This window comes from Lonchura striata, chromosome 14 (assembly GCF_046129695.1).
Source record: "Lonchura striata isolate bLonStr1 chromosome 14, bLonStr1.mat, whole genome shotgun sequence".
Lineage (NCBI taxonomy): Eukaryota > Metazoa > Chordata > Aves > Passeriformes > Estrildidae > Lonchura > Lonchura striata.
Genome location: NC_134616.1, coordinates 17257828 through 17272062, shown reverse-complemented (window position 1 = coordinate 17272062; position 14235 = coordinate 17257828). Strand labels below are relative to the sequence as shown.

The window sequence follows — 14235 nt, the reverse complement described above, 5'->3', positions numbered from 1 at the left end:
AGTTAATCACACCTTTTAGTGGAGGTGTGCAATGCTTTGCAGAACTGTTGTGTAGAGGACTTTTTCCACCTACACTTTACACACCATGTAGTCTGATGAAATACTTACAGCAGAAGCTATTTTTATGATCCAGATGTGTTAATGACAGTAATTTTGGCTGTAACTTCTTGATAATCAAAGAAAGCCATAGTTAGAAACATATATCAATATAAGTGATTTTGAAGGCAGGTTTATGAAGCTGAGGTGGTTGTTTTTTCCATATGTGTCCATTTGCCAGTCACTGCTGTGCTCTGTGATTGTTGTTTAGCTCTTAAAGGAGCTGAACCAGCCATGAGTTCTAGCAGATTTTGCCAACTGCAGTAGAGATCAGGGAAATCAGGGAACTGGGGACTTGCTGGCCAGGACAGAGGACTGTGGTCATGAGACTTGCTGGGTAGTTTTGTCTTACACAGAAGCACCAGTAAATCCTTTTGTTTTAAAAGCACTTTGCTGCCCAGTGTTCCAAGCACAGTCATGGAATTTAAAATCCCTCTATTAAATCAGAATTGCCAGATGCCAAGATTTGATGCAGAAAGCTGTTGGACATCCAAAGTCCAGTGGGAGGGCTAGAGCTGCCATGGGATCACTGACTCTCCTCCAGTCCTTTTGCTGCTGCTCAAAACAGGCAGCCCAGCAGAGGCACTGAGTGACACCACAAGGTTTTGGGTTTTTCCCAGCCTCAAGGAGGTGTTGTCATCCTCAGCATGCAGCCAGGCTGCAGAGCTCTGCTGAGAGAATTTCCCTTGAGATGCCTTGAAAAAAGTGTGAGAAACTGCTTTAAGACTGAAGTTCACTTTTAAGAAACTTGACTGTAAATTTATTTTATGTTTGGGATGAATGTTGAGAGAAAACTTAAAAACTACCTGATGGAAGTGTATAATTTATGAAATAGATTGGTGAAATGTAAAGGCAGAATTCTCTATGAATTCATTCAGCAATTCAAAAGTATCTCAGTATGTGAAGGATGTGTGCAGCCATGGAACACAAAGTAAAGAGTGCATGAACTCCAAATACACCTGTATGAAAATTTAACAAAAAATTCTATTTGTTTAACCAAAAATACATTTAAACAAGACTGTTGTTGGTAATTTAATTATATAATTGAATGGATAACATTTATCTTTTGTTTCCTGGTGCTTATTTGGTGTTCTGCTTGTTTTTTCTCTTGCAGGTAGTAAGTTTTCTCCACACAGTCTTGCTGTGTGACAAGCTGGATTTTCGGACAGGTCTGGTCGTGTGTCCACTCAACACTGCCTTGAACTGGCTGAATGAGTTTGAAAAATGGCAAGAAGGTTTAGAAGATGAGGAGAAACTAGAGGTAAGAGGCTTAAAAAGAGTTCTTCATTAAATAACTGGATGATTTCCAAAATCGGGAAGCACCAGCACTTAAAATAAAGGCTAAGAAATGTGTTTTAACTGTGTGAAAAATTTACTTGCATTAATACATCAGAAGTATTAAAAATTAGACCACTATTGAATATTTTAAGAGGAATTAAAGGGTTTTTTTCCCCTTTGGCAGGTCTATGAGCTGGCAACTGTGAAAAGGCCTCAGGAGAGGAGCTACATGCTGCAGCACTGGCAGGATGAGGGAGGTGTGATGATCATTGGCTACGAGATGTATAGAAACCTGGCACAAGGCAGGAATGTGAAGAGTAGAAAACTTAAAGAAATATTTAATAAAGCTTTAGTTGACCCAGGTAAGTGAAAATGTATATAGCTTGTATAGTTCGGACTTCCAGGTTTATGTATATGAGCAAAGAAAATAAATAGTGTTGATAAGATTAATCAGATCTTCTTTGTGGGCTTTTGCTGAGTTACAGAAATTTGTTCAGAATCTCCCCCATCTGCTTTTTAAAATAGGTTTCTGTATCAGTCCTTTCTATAAAATCAAATACAAGAAATATATTCTAGAAACTTTTCCTATTAAGTATTTTTATTTGCTGCCTTTGCTTCCTTTAGAAAGTAATTTGAGGTTTTTGTTGGGGACCCAAGGCTGTTTAAATCTGTCAATCTGTTACAACCACAAGCTGTTTTGTCCTTGATGGAAATCTACCACTAAGGGGGCAACTACACATGAAAATAGTAGACAATGTACCTCACAAAAAAAAAGTGTTAATGAAGTGCTAATTAAGGGAATGCAGATAAAGAAGTTAATTATTTTTTCAGCCTTGAGAAACAGATGTCTGGTTTGAGCTGAGCTGGGCTTAGCAAACTTATGTCAACATGTATGGAAGCACTTGAAAATATTCCAAGTTGATTTAACTGATTTCTCAGGTGGTCCCCAAAGGACTAAAAATTTTAGCATTAGGAAGGTTCACCAAAACAGCAAAATTTCCTTAGAAATTCTGAATTGGCATCTGATACCTAAAAATAATATAGGGCTATACAGAATGTCTTAAAAACTGGTTTTAAGAGTTTTTACAACTTTGCTGTACTGTTGGTATTTCTCCTTGAGAATGCAAGTATGGAAGGCAGAATAAGTGGAGCTGGGATTTCTTGGATTTTAATTATCTGACTAGACTTCACATTGACAGTGTGTAAATTATTTTCTTTTTTGTTTCCTTTTTCTGATTGGTAATTGTACTTGTTGAGCTTGATTTTGTGAAGTTTCCTACTAAAGTAGGGCTGTGAATTCTGTTCTAACAGACAAAAGAGTTTATTCTAAGGGGGGAAATAACTTAATGATTTTTGGCATTGGCCAAGTGGAATTGGCATCTCCAGCTCTGCAGAAATGCTGTTGGAGCAGCTAAAACATTAATTAATTTTCTGCCAGCTTGACTAAGTCATACAATAGCTGTGGAGTCAGGGAAGCTCCAGTACAGCAGCTTTTGAACTATTTTAACTATTTTTGTTGATGTATAATGTGTTGATTCCACACACATCATTTAAGCAGTGAACGAAATGCACTTCTTGCCAATGGGTTTTTTGACTCGTTCTACCTATGCTGTAGTTAGTAAGAACAAAAAAACCACAAAAAAACCAATAGCAAACCAAAAAAGAGGGAGAACCCTATTCTGTCAGTGCTATTCTGTATCTGATTTTCTCAGGATATTGCATTTATTGGGATATTGTCAAGGAAGTGAAAGCTAAAGGGAGGAAATGTGTGAATTGCTGTCTCAAAGTAGTGGTGACAGGACAGTAATTCTGTGTTTAGTGGATCTTGTTCTGGTACTGGTGATGAAGTAAAATGTTATACAATAATTATTTTTGGGGGGTATTTTCCTGGTGCAAAATGTAAGGGAGGACAAACATAAGGGTTGTTACCATGTGTCTTTACAGCAACATTGTCCCTTCATGGATTTGTGTTTGTGTAACCTGTCTTATAACCTAGGACAAACCCCAAAACTACTGGAGACTGGGATGTTAGGAGGAGACAATGACTGGTGTAACATTCCCTGTCCCATCCCATGGTTTTACATCTTGCTGTGTTCCTGTTCTCCTTCCAGAGCTCTTCAGACACTGGGCAGAGCAGTGTTTGGGCTTAGGTCATGGCTTTGTGTAGTTTTAATTGAGTGTGGAAGCTGCAGCACATTGACCCTCACAGATTTTGAAAATTCCATGTGGGCATGGAGTCTCCTGTTCTGTTCCCTTCTAGGACTGGTTGATAGAGTGCAGTCAGGCTGCTGGGAAAGTCAACCTTGAAATAACTCCTTAATTATTTTTGTAGAATCATGGAAACTTTAAGGTTGGAAAAGACCTCCAAGGTGGAGCGCAGACTCACCATGCCCACTAAACTGTGCCATGATCTTCCATGTCTACTCATTTTTTGAACACTTCATGGGTGATGACTCCACCACCTTCCTGGGCAGTTCCTTCTATGCTTAACTACTCTTTCAGTGAAGAAATTCTTCCTAATATCCAGCCTGAACCTCTCCTGGTACAACATGAGGGCATTTCATGTTGCCTCATCCCTTTCTCTATTTTAACTAATTGCAGAAAGACAGAAGTGTTTGTGTCTTTTTGCCCATTAATTTTTGGAGCCATTTGGATTGGCACATGAGCACTACACGATTCTCATTTGTTTCTTGCTCTCTTGGTGGGTCAGCATGGACAGTTGCAGATTCCAGTGCAAGAGAAAACCACATGCTGGCTTCTGCTGGGACTGGAAATAGGGAAACCTTGGCCTCTGGGAGCACTTCCCATTCAAAAAGCTGCAGATTTGGGATTTGAGTGCTAATTTAATGAGATGTGTCTGGTGAATACTGCTGGGGTGAGATACCACATAGGAGAAGCTTGTGTTGCACTGTGAGGGGGAGCAGAGGGGGAAAGTTTAGCCAAAGTTTATGGGTGGAGGAGTGATTTCATTAATTAACCAGCTCAGCTATGTGGAAGAATGGCAGGATTTTATACACATGCAGGGTTTCCAGGCTGCCTTGTGCCACTGCTGAAGGGCTGTTGGTTTTTGATCACTACTGTGCTCTGCTTGAAGAACTTCAATCACTTTTTTTTTTTTAACTTGTTGCTACCAACAAAAATTCTGGTGCTGTTTAACTTGGAGACTACTCTTTAATTGGCAGTTGTATGAAGTTCTTGTAGACTTCAGAGGAACAGAACTGTGTGTATATATCTGTATCTATCTATCTTTTATGTATTTCAATATATTAACATGTGCAAGTACAGTAAGAAGGATGAGAAGATGAAGACTTAGAGGAAAGATTGCATGAGTAGGACTTTTTATCCTAGAAAAAAGACAAACTGGCAAATTTTCCACCGTTTAAGAGCTGGTTAATGAAAGGAATGTTGTCAGTTGGTTTTGACGTGATTAGGAGAAAGGAAAGGGCAGAATTTATTCAGATTTGTAGCAAATTGCACAGTGTTTTAGCAAGAGAGGCTGTGGAGTGTCCCACTTCTGTCAGGTCTGTCCCTTTCTCATAACCCTAATCTAAGATGGAGAAGATGATCTAAATCATCCCCTGAGGTCCCTTTCAGCTTTACATTCCTTTATCATATTTTGAGGAATGTTCTGTCCATAATGATTTGCATTTGTGTTTTGAAAGAACAAGGGAAAAACCCCACAAATGGATGAAAATCCCTGCTGCTGAACTGTAGCCAAGATGTTAGTTCAAGATATCAGTGCTGCATTTCTGCCAAACAAACCATGAATAATTGTACTGAGATAAGGTTTTTTTCTTATTTTTAGTGTCATTCACTTACTCTAAACAGCAGGTTTTGAGGTGGTTTTTTAACTTAATTTCTTTAACTTCATGTGAATGAATCACAGTAGTTAATGAAATGAAGACTAGAGAAAGGATCTGTCACTGCTAGACATAGTTACTTAAAATTAAAAGAAGGCTTTGTGTGTAGCCACTCAGTGGTTTTCATTCTGTCAAAACTGGGAAGGTACAAAAGTCATGAAATAATATGGGGAAATGTTTCTGTGGCAGGTGGGAAATTCAGTACTACATTGGCTTGGACAAGCCTAAGTGCATTTGGAATTCATGTGTGGATTTTCAGAATTGTCTTCCAGACTTGTTTTAAAAGTTTGGGGTTTGTTTTGTTTGGGTTTTTTGCTTGGAAAGAAATATCTTCTTGATTCCTTTCTCTTCACATGTAAGATTCAAAACACTTTAAAATCACCTTAAAATGGCATGATTAATGTGACTGGCACTGGTGTGTGTGTGTAGTCAGAGGTGTAATCAATTCTCTGCTGTTGATCACTGCCCTAGAATTAATTTTATTCTTTAGAAGGCAGTTTGAATTTAGCTTAGACAAAATATTCTTAGTAAATTATAAAAGATTAAACTGTCCTCGCTGACAAATTTTCCTTTGCTCCTCAAATATTGGCCCTTTTAGTGCTGAATTGCTGAACCCAACTGGTGGCTTTTATCCAAGGTGCAGCAAATTGTCATGAGTTGCTTTCAGTGTTGAGAGTGCTGGAACTGAGGTCGGGTTTAGAGCTGGTAAAACATTTATTCTGAGTTACTTCTTGGATCCTAGAATATCTTTTACTTAATTTTCAAGGAAAGAAATTCCAGAAATTGTGCTAAGTCTGAAAACAATTAAGAGTAAGTCTGTTCTGCCAAGTTGGGTATTATTTATCTTATTATTAGAGTTGCTTTGCATACTGTGAGAATGTGGTGTGCTTTTGACATTCCTTGTGCAGCTCACTTAAACCAGACTGATACTTTATCTCCTGGAAGAAAGCTGAGGACATTCCTGAGGTGACTTTCAGCTGCAAGGTGGCAATTCACTTGTCTGTAATTGAGATCAAATCTGGTTGTGTTTTATATTATCTAAGACTTCTGATTGCACTCTGTCCCCCTAGTGTTATTCTTGCCTTAATAAAAAATTTCAGGTTACCTGGTTTTTAGGTGTTTTGGGACTGCCCAAGTGTCAGTAGATGGCAGCCTAAAGCCAGAGAAGGAAGTTTTACTGAGTTTTGACAGGATGGATGGAGGTGCAGCCATGCACAACCAGCAGCAGGAATAGACCATTTTAACAGGAATATGCTGCAAAACGGAGTTTAATCCTTGCCATGAAGACTTTAGAAGCAGCAGCTTTGATTTTACCAGAGTGGCTTGTGCAAAGGCTGAGTGAGAACCCAACCAGTGCTAAAAAATCTCACCTAAAACACACAAAAAAAATTTTTAAAAACCCAAATTACAGTGGTAGAACAAATTTTGGATACTTTAGGCTGTCAGGTTCTTTGTGGCAATGAAAGATTGTGGAGAGATTTAATATTGTTTCTTTCCAGGTCCTGACTTTGTGGTGTGTGATGAAGGACACATATTGAAAAATGAAGCATCTGCTGTCTCCAAGGCAATGAATTCTATTAAATCTAGGAGAAGAATAATTCTGACAGGAACACCACTGCAGAATAATCTTATAGAATGTGAGTAGTTGTCTTTTATTTCCTTCAGTACACTTTTGCCTGTCAGCCATAGAAGATATATTTAGTTTGATTGGAAGAAAAGGACTTGAACAGTACAACTTCATGCTAAATTTCTCTGTATTTAGATGTGGCACATTTATTTTCTGTTTGCATTAATCCCAGTACTGTGCTTTCTACTTGGAACCACTCAAGTGTGATCTGTTTCTCCTAGATCACTGCATGGTTAACTTCATTAAGGAGAATTTGCTTGGCTCAATTAAGGAGTTCCGGAACCGATTCATCAATCCCATCCAGAACGGGCAGTGTGCAGACTCCACTCCTGTGGATGTCAGAGTGATGAAGAAACGTGCTCACATCCTCTATGAGATGTTGGCTGGCTGTGTTCAGGTGAGAACAGTTTGTCCCTAACTCATCACTTCAATTCACTGCAGGGAAGGAGAGGAATTCTTTTGTCTCACTCTGATGAAATCACCCAAAGGCTGGTAAACTTATGATTCAAGAGCTCCATAAACCTTTTAACTTAAATATTTTCACTGATTGTTAGAACCCTGCATTATTTGTGACTAGAATAACTTCATAGTTTTTCTCCAAATGTCAGTATATTCTAAAATACAAGTATTTGAGGTGAGGATACAGCTACGTCTTGCTGGGAGACAAGAACATTTTTTGGTAGAGTAGGACATTAGTTGTTCTGAAATACTCCATTTTAATTCCATATGCACATTTAAGAACTGCCTTAAAGTCTGCACAGAAAGTTGCTGGTCCATAGTTACATAGACTGTAACAAAAATACATAGAATATGTATTTTTTTCTCATCTGCAAGAATCAGAACAATGGAAAACAAGAGAGAACAAAAATTATTCAGGTTAAAAAGGGTGAAGAACTTATTACTTTATAGACCTTAGATAAAACAGGCTTTGGATTTTCTCCCAGCCCTGTGCAGAACAGATCCTGTCCACAGAGAGCAGCTCTCTCTTGTGGTCATTGGGTGAGTGTGGAGACAGAGTAGTGTCAGAGCCAAAAACGCCCAAAACAGAAGTAAAATCTGCTTTTAGTATTCTTAAAAAAAAAACCAAAAAGTAATTCCCAGAGCAGCTCCTGGAGTTGCAGTGAACTTTGCAAGGACTTGGAACTGGGCATGGGCTTAGCAGGGCATAGATTTTGGCCTAAGAAGCACCTGAGTGGGCCAGGTGGTTCCTGCTGCAGGGCCTGGAGGAAATTGTATTTCCTGGGCTGAAGCTCTCAGGACTTGCCATGTTTCTGTGACTGAAGCAGTGTTTGTAAAATTGCAGAGGAAGGATTACACAGCATTAACCAAGTTCCTGCCCCCCAAATACGAGTACGTGCTCGAGGTGAGGATGACCCCAATCCAGTGCAAGCTGTACCAGTATTACCTGGATCATTTGACAGGTATGTGCTTGCAGCTCTGAGGACATTTAATAAGGGGCATTTTGCCACAGTTGCTAGGTAAAAATTAAATTTATGAGCATTATCCTATGCACTAAAGTGCTTGGACAACAAAAAAATAGGCTGGGGTTTTTTGATGTTTTTTGTAGTAGAATACTGCAGTGTTACAGGTCATTAAAGGTAGCTTAGATTAGTTAGATTGAGACTTAAATGCAGATGTTATTTTGTGTTTTCCACATTGGGCTGCTTTTACAAGATCTAAATAGACAAGTCTGTCTTTTTAAGAGGATTGGTGTGCATTCCTGTACTGGGGAGCAATATGCTTTTATGTAAAAAATATAATCATGTTTCTCATTATCAAGAAAAAGGAGAAAATCTAATTTTGACAGCTTTAACTAGGAGAAAAAATGGCTGTGAGTGAGTAATTTGATGCCTTTTACAAGAGATGTTGCAGTATGATGTGCAGCTGGAAAGATCACTCAGATGTGCACTCTTGAAAGGGGAGCAGAGTGTGGCAAACTTCACTCTAAAACCTGAACTTTATTGTCAGGTGTAGGTGGTGGCAATGAAGGTGGAAGAGGCAAAGCTGGAGCTAAACTATTCCAGGATTTCCAGATGTTGAGCAGAATCTGGACTCACCCTTGGTGTTTGCAGCTGGACTATATTAGCAAAGAAAATAAGGTAAATTAGATATATCAAAATACTCTCACTTGAGAACTTTCCAAATAAGCTCTGCCAAACTCTAGGTAAAGTTTCGTCAAATTAATGGAAATCTTTGTTGCTGTCATTTTGGGGTCATTTTGCTGCTGCTGGTTTTGCCATATTTTTCTTGCTGGGTATGTTGTCATTGTTAAAACATTCTGCAAGGCCAGGCCTTTGTAGAGGTTACCATTGTTTAAACGAAGAGTAAGCAGATGGCTAAAGGTTTAATAAAAGCTTCTAGGTGAACATAGTTAATAATTTCTGGTTTTTTCTCTTTTGAGGGCTATTTTGATGAAGACAGCATGGATGACTTCATAGCTTCAGATTCCGATGAAACTTCCATGAGCTTAAGTTCTGATGATTATGCAAAGTAATTGACCTTTTCTTTAGTTTGTTGGTGTTGTTTCCCTTATAGAACTGAAGTGATTTCTATAAAGTGAATGTTTATTTTGTAATTTATGTGTCTGTTAGAATATGTTTTCTTTCAGTGGAATTTAAAAAAAATAATGGGGTGTATGATGTTGCTTTTTAGGAAAAAAAAATCCAAGGGAAAGAAGGTGACAAAAGAGTGTAGCTCGAGTGGAAGTGGCAGTGATAATGATGTTGAAGTCATTAAAGTGTGGAATTCAAGATCACGTGGAGGTGGGGAAGGAAATGTAGAAGATCTTACAAACAACCCAGCATCAACAAAGTCAGAGGAAGGTGAGGATAAAACAGAGTGATGAAAATATGAGGCAGCTTCATTTTGCAAAAGGCAATTTGAGAGGGCTGTCAGGAATTCTGCTGTGTGGAGGAATGGCAAATTCCTTAATTCACAGTTACAGCTCCTGCTACTTCTAATTATGTATTTATCCTGAAAAAACAAGGGGCATCAGCTTAGAACTCAGGGGTTTTGAGGCAGGGAAGCTGCACAGTGAATTTTTTTAAATTCAGAAGTACAAAATTATATAACCTGGAAGATTAATGGAAATATTAGGAAATATATCTGTCATAAGATGTTGTATCTGGAATTTGAATTGGATGCTGAACAAGCAGATCCAGCGCAGCAGGAACACAAGAACTCTTTAAAGTTGTTATTCAAACTTCTTACAGCTGCACGCTTAATTTTTGGGTTTTTTTTCCTGTAATAATCTAACTTTTGTCTTGTATCTGGTATCACAGAGATGATTTTCTGATTCTGTTATTTCATGTGTGTCTAATCTCTTTCCCTAAGTAATTTAAAATTTTTGGGAGAGTTCAGGTGAGAAATCTTTTTTTTGCCCCCATCCCAATGGCATCATCTTGTAAATGTGTAGAGGGTGGAGGGTGTTGTATGTAAAACATTTACACACAGAGATTAAATGTGTTAAAGGAATTACATTATAGGCAGGCTGAGTTTCTGTCTCTGCATCCCTTAAATGTTTAACTCTTGTAATTGCTGATAGTGCAAAGGCTGTTTTTTCTTTGCCTCTTTAACTCTTTTCATACCAGTTAAATATGATAATGAGGGAACAATTCTGTAGTTCAGACATTCAGAGCATTTAAATGAAGACTGTGTTCTCGTGTTTGATTTTTATTTCTTTTTCTTTCTTTTTTTTTTTTAATAGGCAAAGCTACATCCTCTTCCAATCCTGGTAGCCCAGCTCCAGACTGGTACAAAGATTTTGTCACTGATGCAGATGCTGAGGTGTTGGAACATTCTGGGAAAATGGTGCTGCTCTTTGAAATTCTTCGAATGGCAGAGGAGCTGGGAGACAAAGTGTAAGTTCTGGACATGTCATTAAAGCCTTCAGGAATATATTATATTATAGTCATATCTATATAAAATAAATTAGTCTGACAGTGCTCCCTATCCATCCACTCTTCATTCTGCTGTTTTCTGAAGCAGGCAAGCATGGTACACTCATTTTTGTCAGGGATCTTACCACACCTGCATGTGCTCCACTGAAGTCTTGCTCTGTTTGTTGTATCAGAGGGAGGAGGGAACAAAAATGAAGTGGTTCAATAATTGAAACAACTCCAAAGATTAATTCTGTGTTTCCCTGTTTCTTTTTTCAGTCTAGTGTTCAGCCAGTCCCTAATATCTCTGGATTTGATAGAAGATTTCCTGGAGCTGGCTAACAGGGAGAAATCTGAGAGAGATCAGCCTTCTATCTACAAAGGTGAGTGTCTCCTTCAACAACTGCAGTGCTCAGAACTCTTTCACAAGTCTCTATTCAGTACCCCTGGGGTGGTTTGAAACCAGTGTTTCCATTAGGATATTGCATGCTCTGGACTGCCCCTGAGGCTGGCAGGGTTGTTGGGCTCCCCTGCAGGAGGACTCTGCTGTCCCATTATGGACTTTCTGTTTCATTCTGTATCATCCAAGCTTCTTGTAGCCTAAGCAGATTAAATGTTCACTTCTGAGAGAAGGAGTTTTGTTAAATTCTGCACAAAAATGATGTTAAATTCTGGTGTGTGGCAAATCCTGATCCTTACTTCTGGGAGAGAGAGAGTGAAGGGCAATGAGGCTGCTTTAAACCAGCATGTAAAACATGGAAAATGTGAATTTGGGCTTTATATGCACAGCAGCAGATTGGCTTATGGATTTCATAGGGAGCAAGTATTGAATTAATTATTATCCTAGTGATGCTTAAATGGCATGGAATGCCTCATTAAGATGTTCCCAGAGCTCCTGAAGGTGCTGTTCCTCCTTACCCAGAGTTTAATTCCCAGGACATGTGGATTGAAGAACTCCTTCAAGTCTGCCTTTCCTTCCCAATCTGTCGCCAACTGTTCCTTGTGTTTGTATTTTAGAGATAAGGGAAAAGTGGCTCAGTGATGATGACTGGAGAGCTCCAGTATTGTCTCTCACAGATTTATTGTGCCTGCCTGTTGCTTCCTATTCTGAATTTTGTCATCTCAGACATTACAGGGTGTCTTTTTCAGGATTTGTGCCTTTATTCGGAGATTTTAAAGAGGTTGGGGTTTTTCATGTGTGGTAGTTCTGGCCAGCAAAATTAGATCATAGCAAGGTTCACGTTTGCTGAGAGAACTCACAATGGATTGAGTTGAGCAGTGCTGCTCCCAAAACCATTGCTTTCTTTATGATTGATGGCTCAGGGATATTAATTTTGTGTACAAATACCTTGATGGCCAGAGAAAATGGAAGATTACTGAGAAAAGAAAATCCTCCATCAGCTGTAGTTATTTCCCCCCCCCCCCCCCATCTCACAAGAAGTTGCTGTAACTCACAGGGTCATTAAACCCAAAGATTTTGCTGGATCTCAGTTCCAAAATGAGTTAGACCTTTGGAATCTCCTTTGCAGCATTGACTTTCAGTGCTGGTTGTGTGGGAGATTGGCTGACATTGGTGCTGTAATGTGAACCTACCTGGATCCATTGGGAAAGTGCAATTAGTGCTACAGCACCTAAAGCTGAGATGCAACAACATCTTTGGGACTTCTGAAATTAACTTTGGCTCCAAGTTAAGGCATAGCTCTGCAAATTTATAAGTGCACCTAAAAAGTGTGAAAAAGAAGAGGACTTCACTCCACAAAAAAAAAACCTCGGGCATTTGCAAATAATTAAATTTAAATTTAACCTCAGAACTATTTTTTTTATTATAAATTTATGTCTTTAGGTTCCAATTCGTTACCAGTCTTGATTATTTACACCATCAGCATTTTCATAACTTGGCTGTTGCATTTACAGGTGAAGGAAAATGGTTCAGAAATATTGACTATTATCGTTTGGATGGCTCAACCACAGCTCAATCCAGAAAGAAATGGGCTGAGGAGTTTAATGATGAAACTAATGTGAGGTGAGATCTCTCCTGAGATATATATGCTTTATTTTCTCCTTTTTCTTTCTTTTGTTCCCTAATTATTATTACTTTCATTAGCTTAATGACCTCAGGACCAGGCAGATGATGATCAGAACTCACACAGACCTGCAGGAATGTGTTCCTGACTTCAGATGAATTCCCATTGTACTCAGCAGTGTTCCCTTGCTATTTTCATTGTCCTTTAGACTGTAACCAATTTAAATCAGAGACAGTGTTTTAATTGCAATTACTTAATGGACACAAGGACCCAGAAGGGGGTGGCCAGGAGGCTGCAGTCCCTGGGCCACTCAGGAGCAAATTAATTATTTTAGCTGCCTCCAGAACTGGCTCCCAGCCCTCCACTGCTCCTCCAAAATGGGACTTTCAAGTCTGATTTAGATAGAGAAGTACAAACTGAATAAAGTTAAGGAGCTTCACCTTCCTAGATTTGTTTAAAAAATAAAAGTATGTAATCATGGTGTAGTCATATATAATGTGCAGGGGGAAAAAAAGTTAAATTAAGAAGTGAACTAATCCAGTGTTAATACTTTCAAGTAGTTTATTCTGTCAGGTCTCTGTCAAGAACTGGTTCCAATGTGAACCTGAATGAGATTTTTCTGAATCTTAAAAAACCTGAAAGTTTGCAGGCCAAGAAAGAGTTTCAATGGCATGGAATCTGCCTGTTTAAAATTATGTTTTAATGTCATATGACTAATTTCATTAGAGCTTGAAAATGCAAACCCCAAAGCTTTTTCTTCCCCTCCAGTTTTTGTTAACAGCTAATTTGCAAATGGCCTTGATGTGTATTTCTGGGAGTGTATGTTTTGTTAAAAGTGTTTGTCTTATAAAATCTGCATCTGTTTTATGCTTAATACATTATTTTAATGACGTTTTAGAGTTATTTCAGTGTATGAACAACAGTTATTTTCCAAAATACTCAAATTTTGCAACTCCTCTCTGTTCCAGAGGCCGCTTGTTTATCATATCCACTAAAGCAGGTTCCCTGGGAATAAACCTGGTGGCTGCTAACAGAGTCATCATCTTTGATGCCTCCTGGAACCCCTCCTATGACATCCAGAGCATCTTCAGGGTTTATCGCTTTGGGCAGAACAAGCCTGTGTTTGTCTACAGGTTTTTGGCTCAGGTATGTTTCTGGCTGCAGTTTCTGTGCTGTTTCATCCTGCAGTCAAATTTGGCAGCTGGGACTCTGGGGGCTGTGCCTGTTTGGGCTGCTGTTGGGGTCTCTAGTGACCCAAGTTGATCCTGTCATATTCCAGCTCTGATCTGGAGCAGCTCATGAAGGAAAGAGTGGTAAAATAAATGACACATTATTTTCTGTAAAGTTCCCCTTTCCCCTTGTCTGACACTTTGTGTGACCCAAATTCTGGAATTCCAGCAGATCCAGACCCAGACTCAGAACAGGAGCCTTTTTAATTTGCACACCACTAAAAACTCTGAATGGAGCAGTCC

At 38.9% G+C, this 14235-nt stretch overlaps 1 protein-coding gene across 5 annotated transcripts in view; it reads left to right on the top strand.

Moving 5' to 3' along the window:
- Positions 1-14235, top strand: part of ATRX (ATRX chromatin remodeler) — a 66819-nt gene that overhangs the window by 40603 nt on the left and 11981 nt on the right. For all 5 annotated transcript variants that reach the window (XM_021525269.3, XM_021525268.3, XM_021525272.3 and 2 more), the window contains 12 exons: positions 1211-1357; positions 1559-1736; positions 6734-6871; positions 7083-7258; positions 8165-8282; positions 8830-8960; positions 9263-9351; positions 9514-9683; positions 10568-10721; positions 11019-11122; positions 12654-12762; positions 13732-13909. In XM_021525269.3, the coding sequence (XP_021380944.2) occupies positions 1211-1357; positions 1559-1736; positions 6734-6871; positions 7083-7258; positions 8165-8282; positions 8830-8960; positions 9263-9351; positions 9514-9683; positions 10568-10721; positions 11019-11122; positions 12654-12762; positions 13732-13909 (1692 nt within the window). The remainder of the gene's footprint in view (positions 1-1210; positions 1358-1558; positions 1737-6733; positions 6872-7082; positions 7259-8164; positions 8283-8829; positions 8961-9262; positions 9352-9513; positions 9684-10567; positions 10722-11018; positions 11123-12653; positions 12763-13731; positions 13910-14235) is intronic.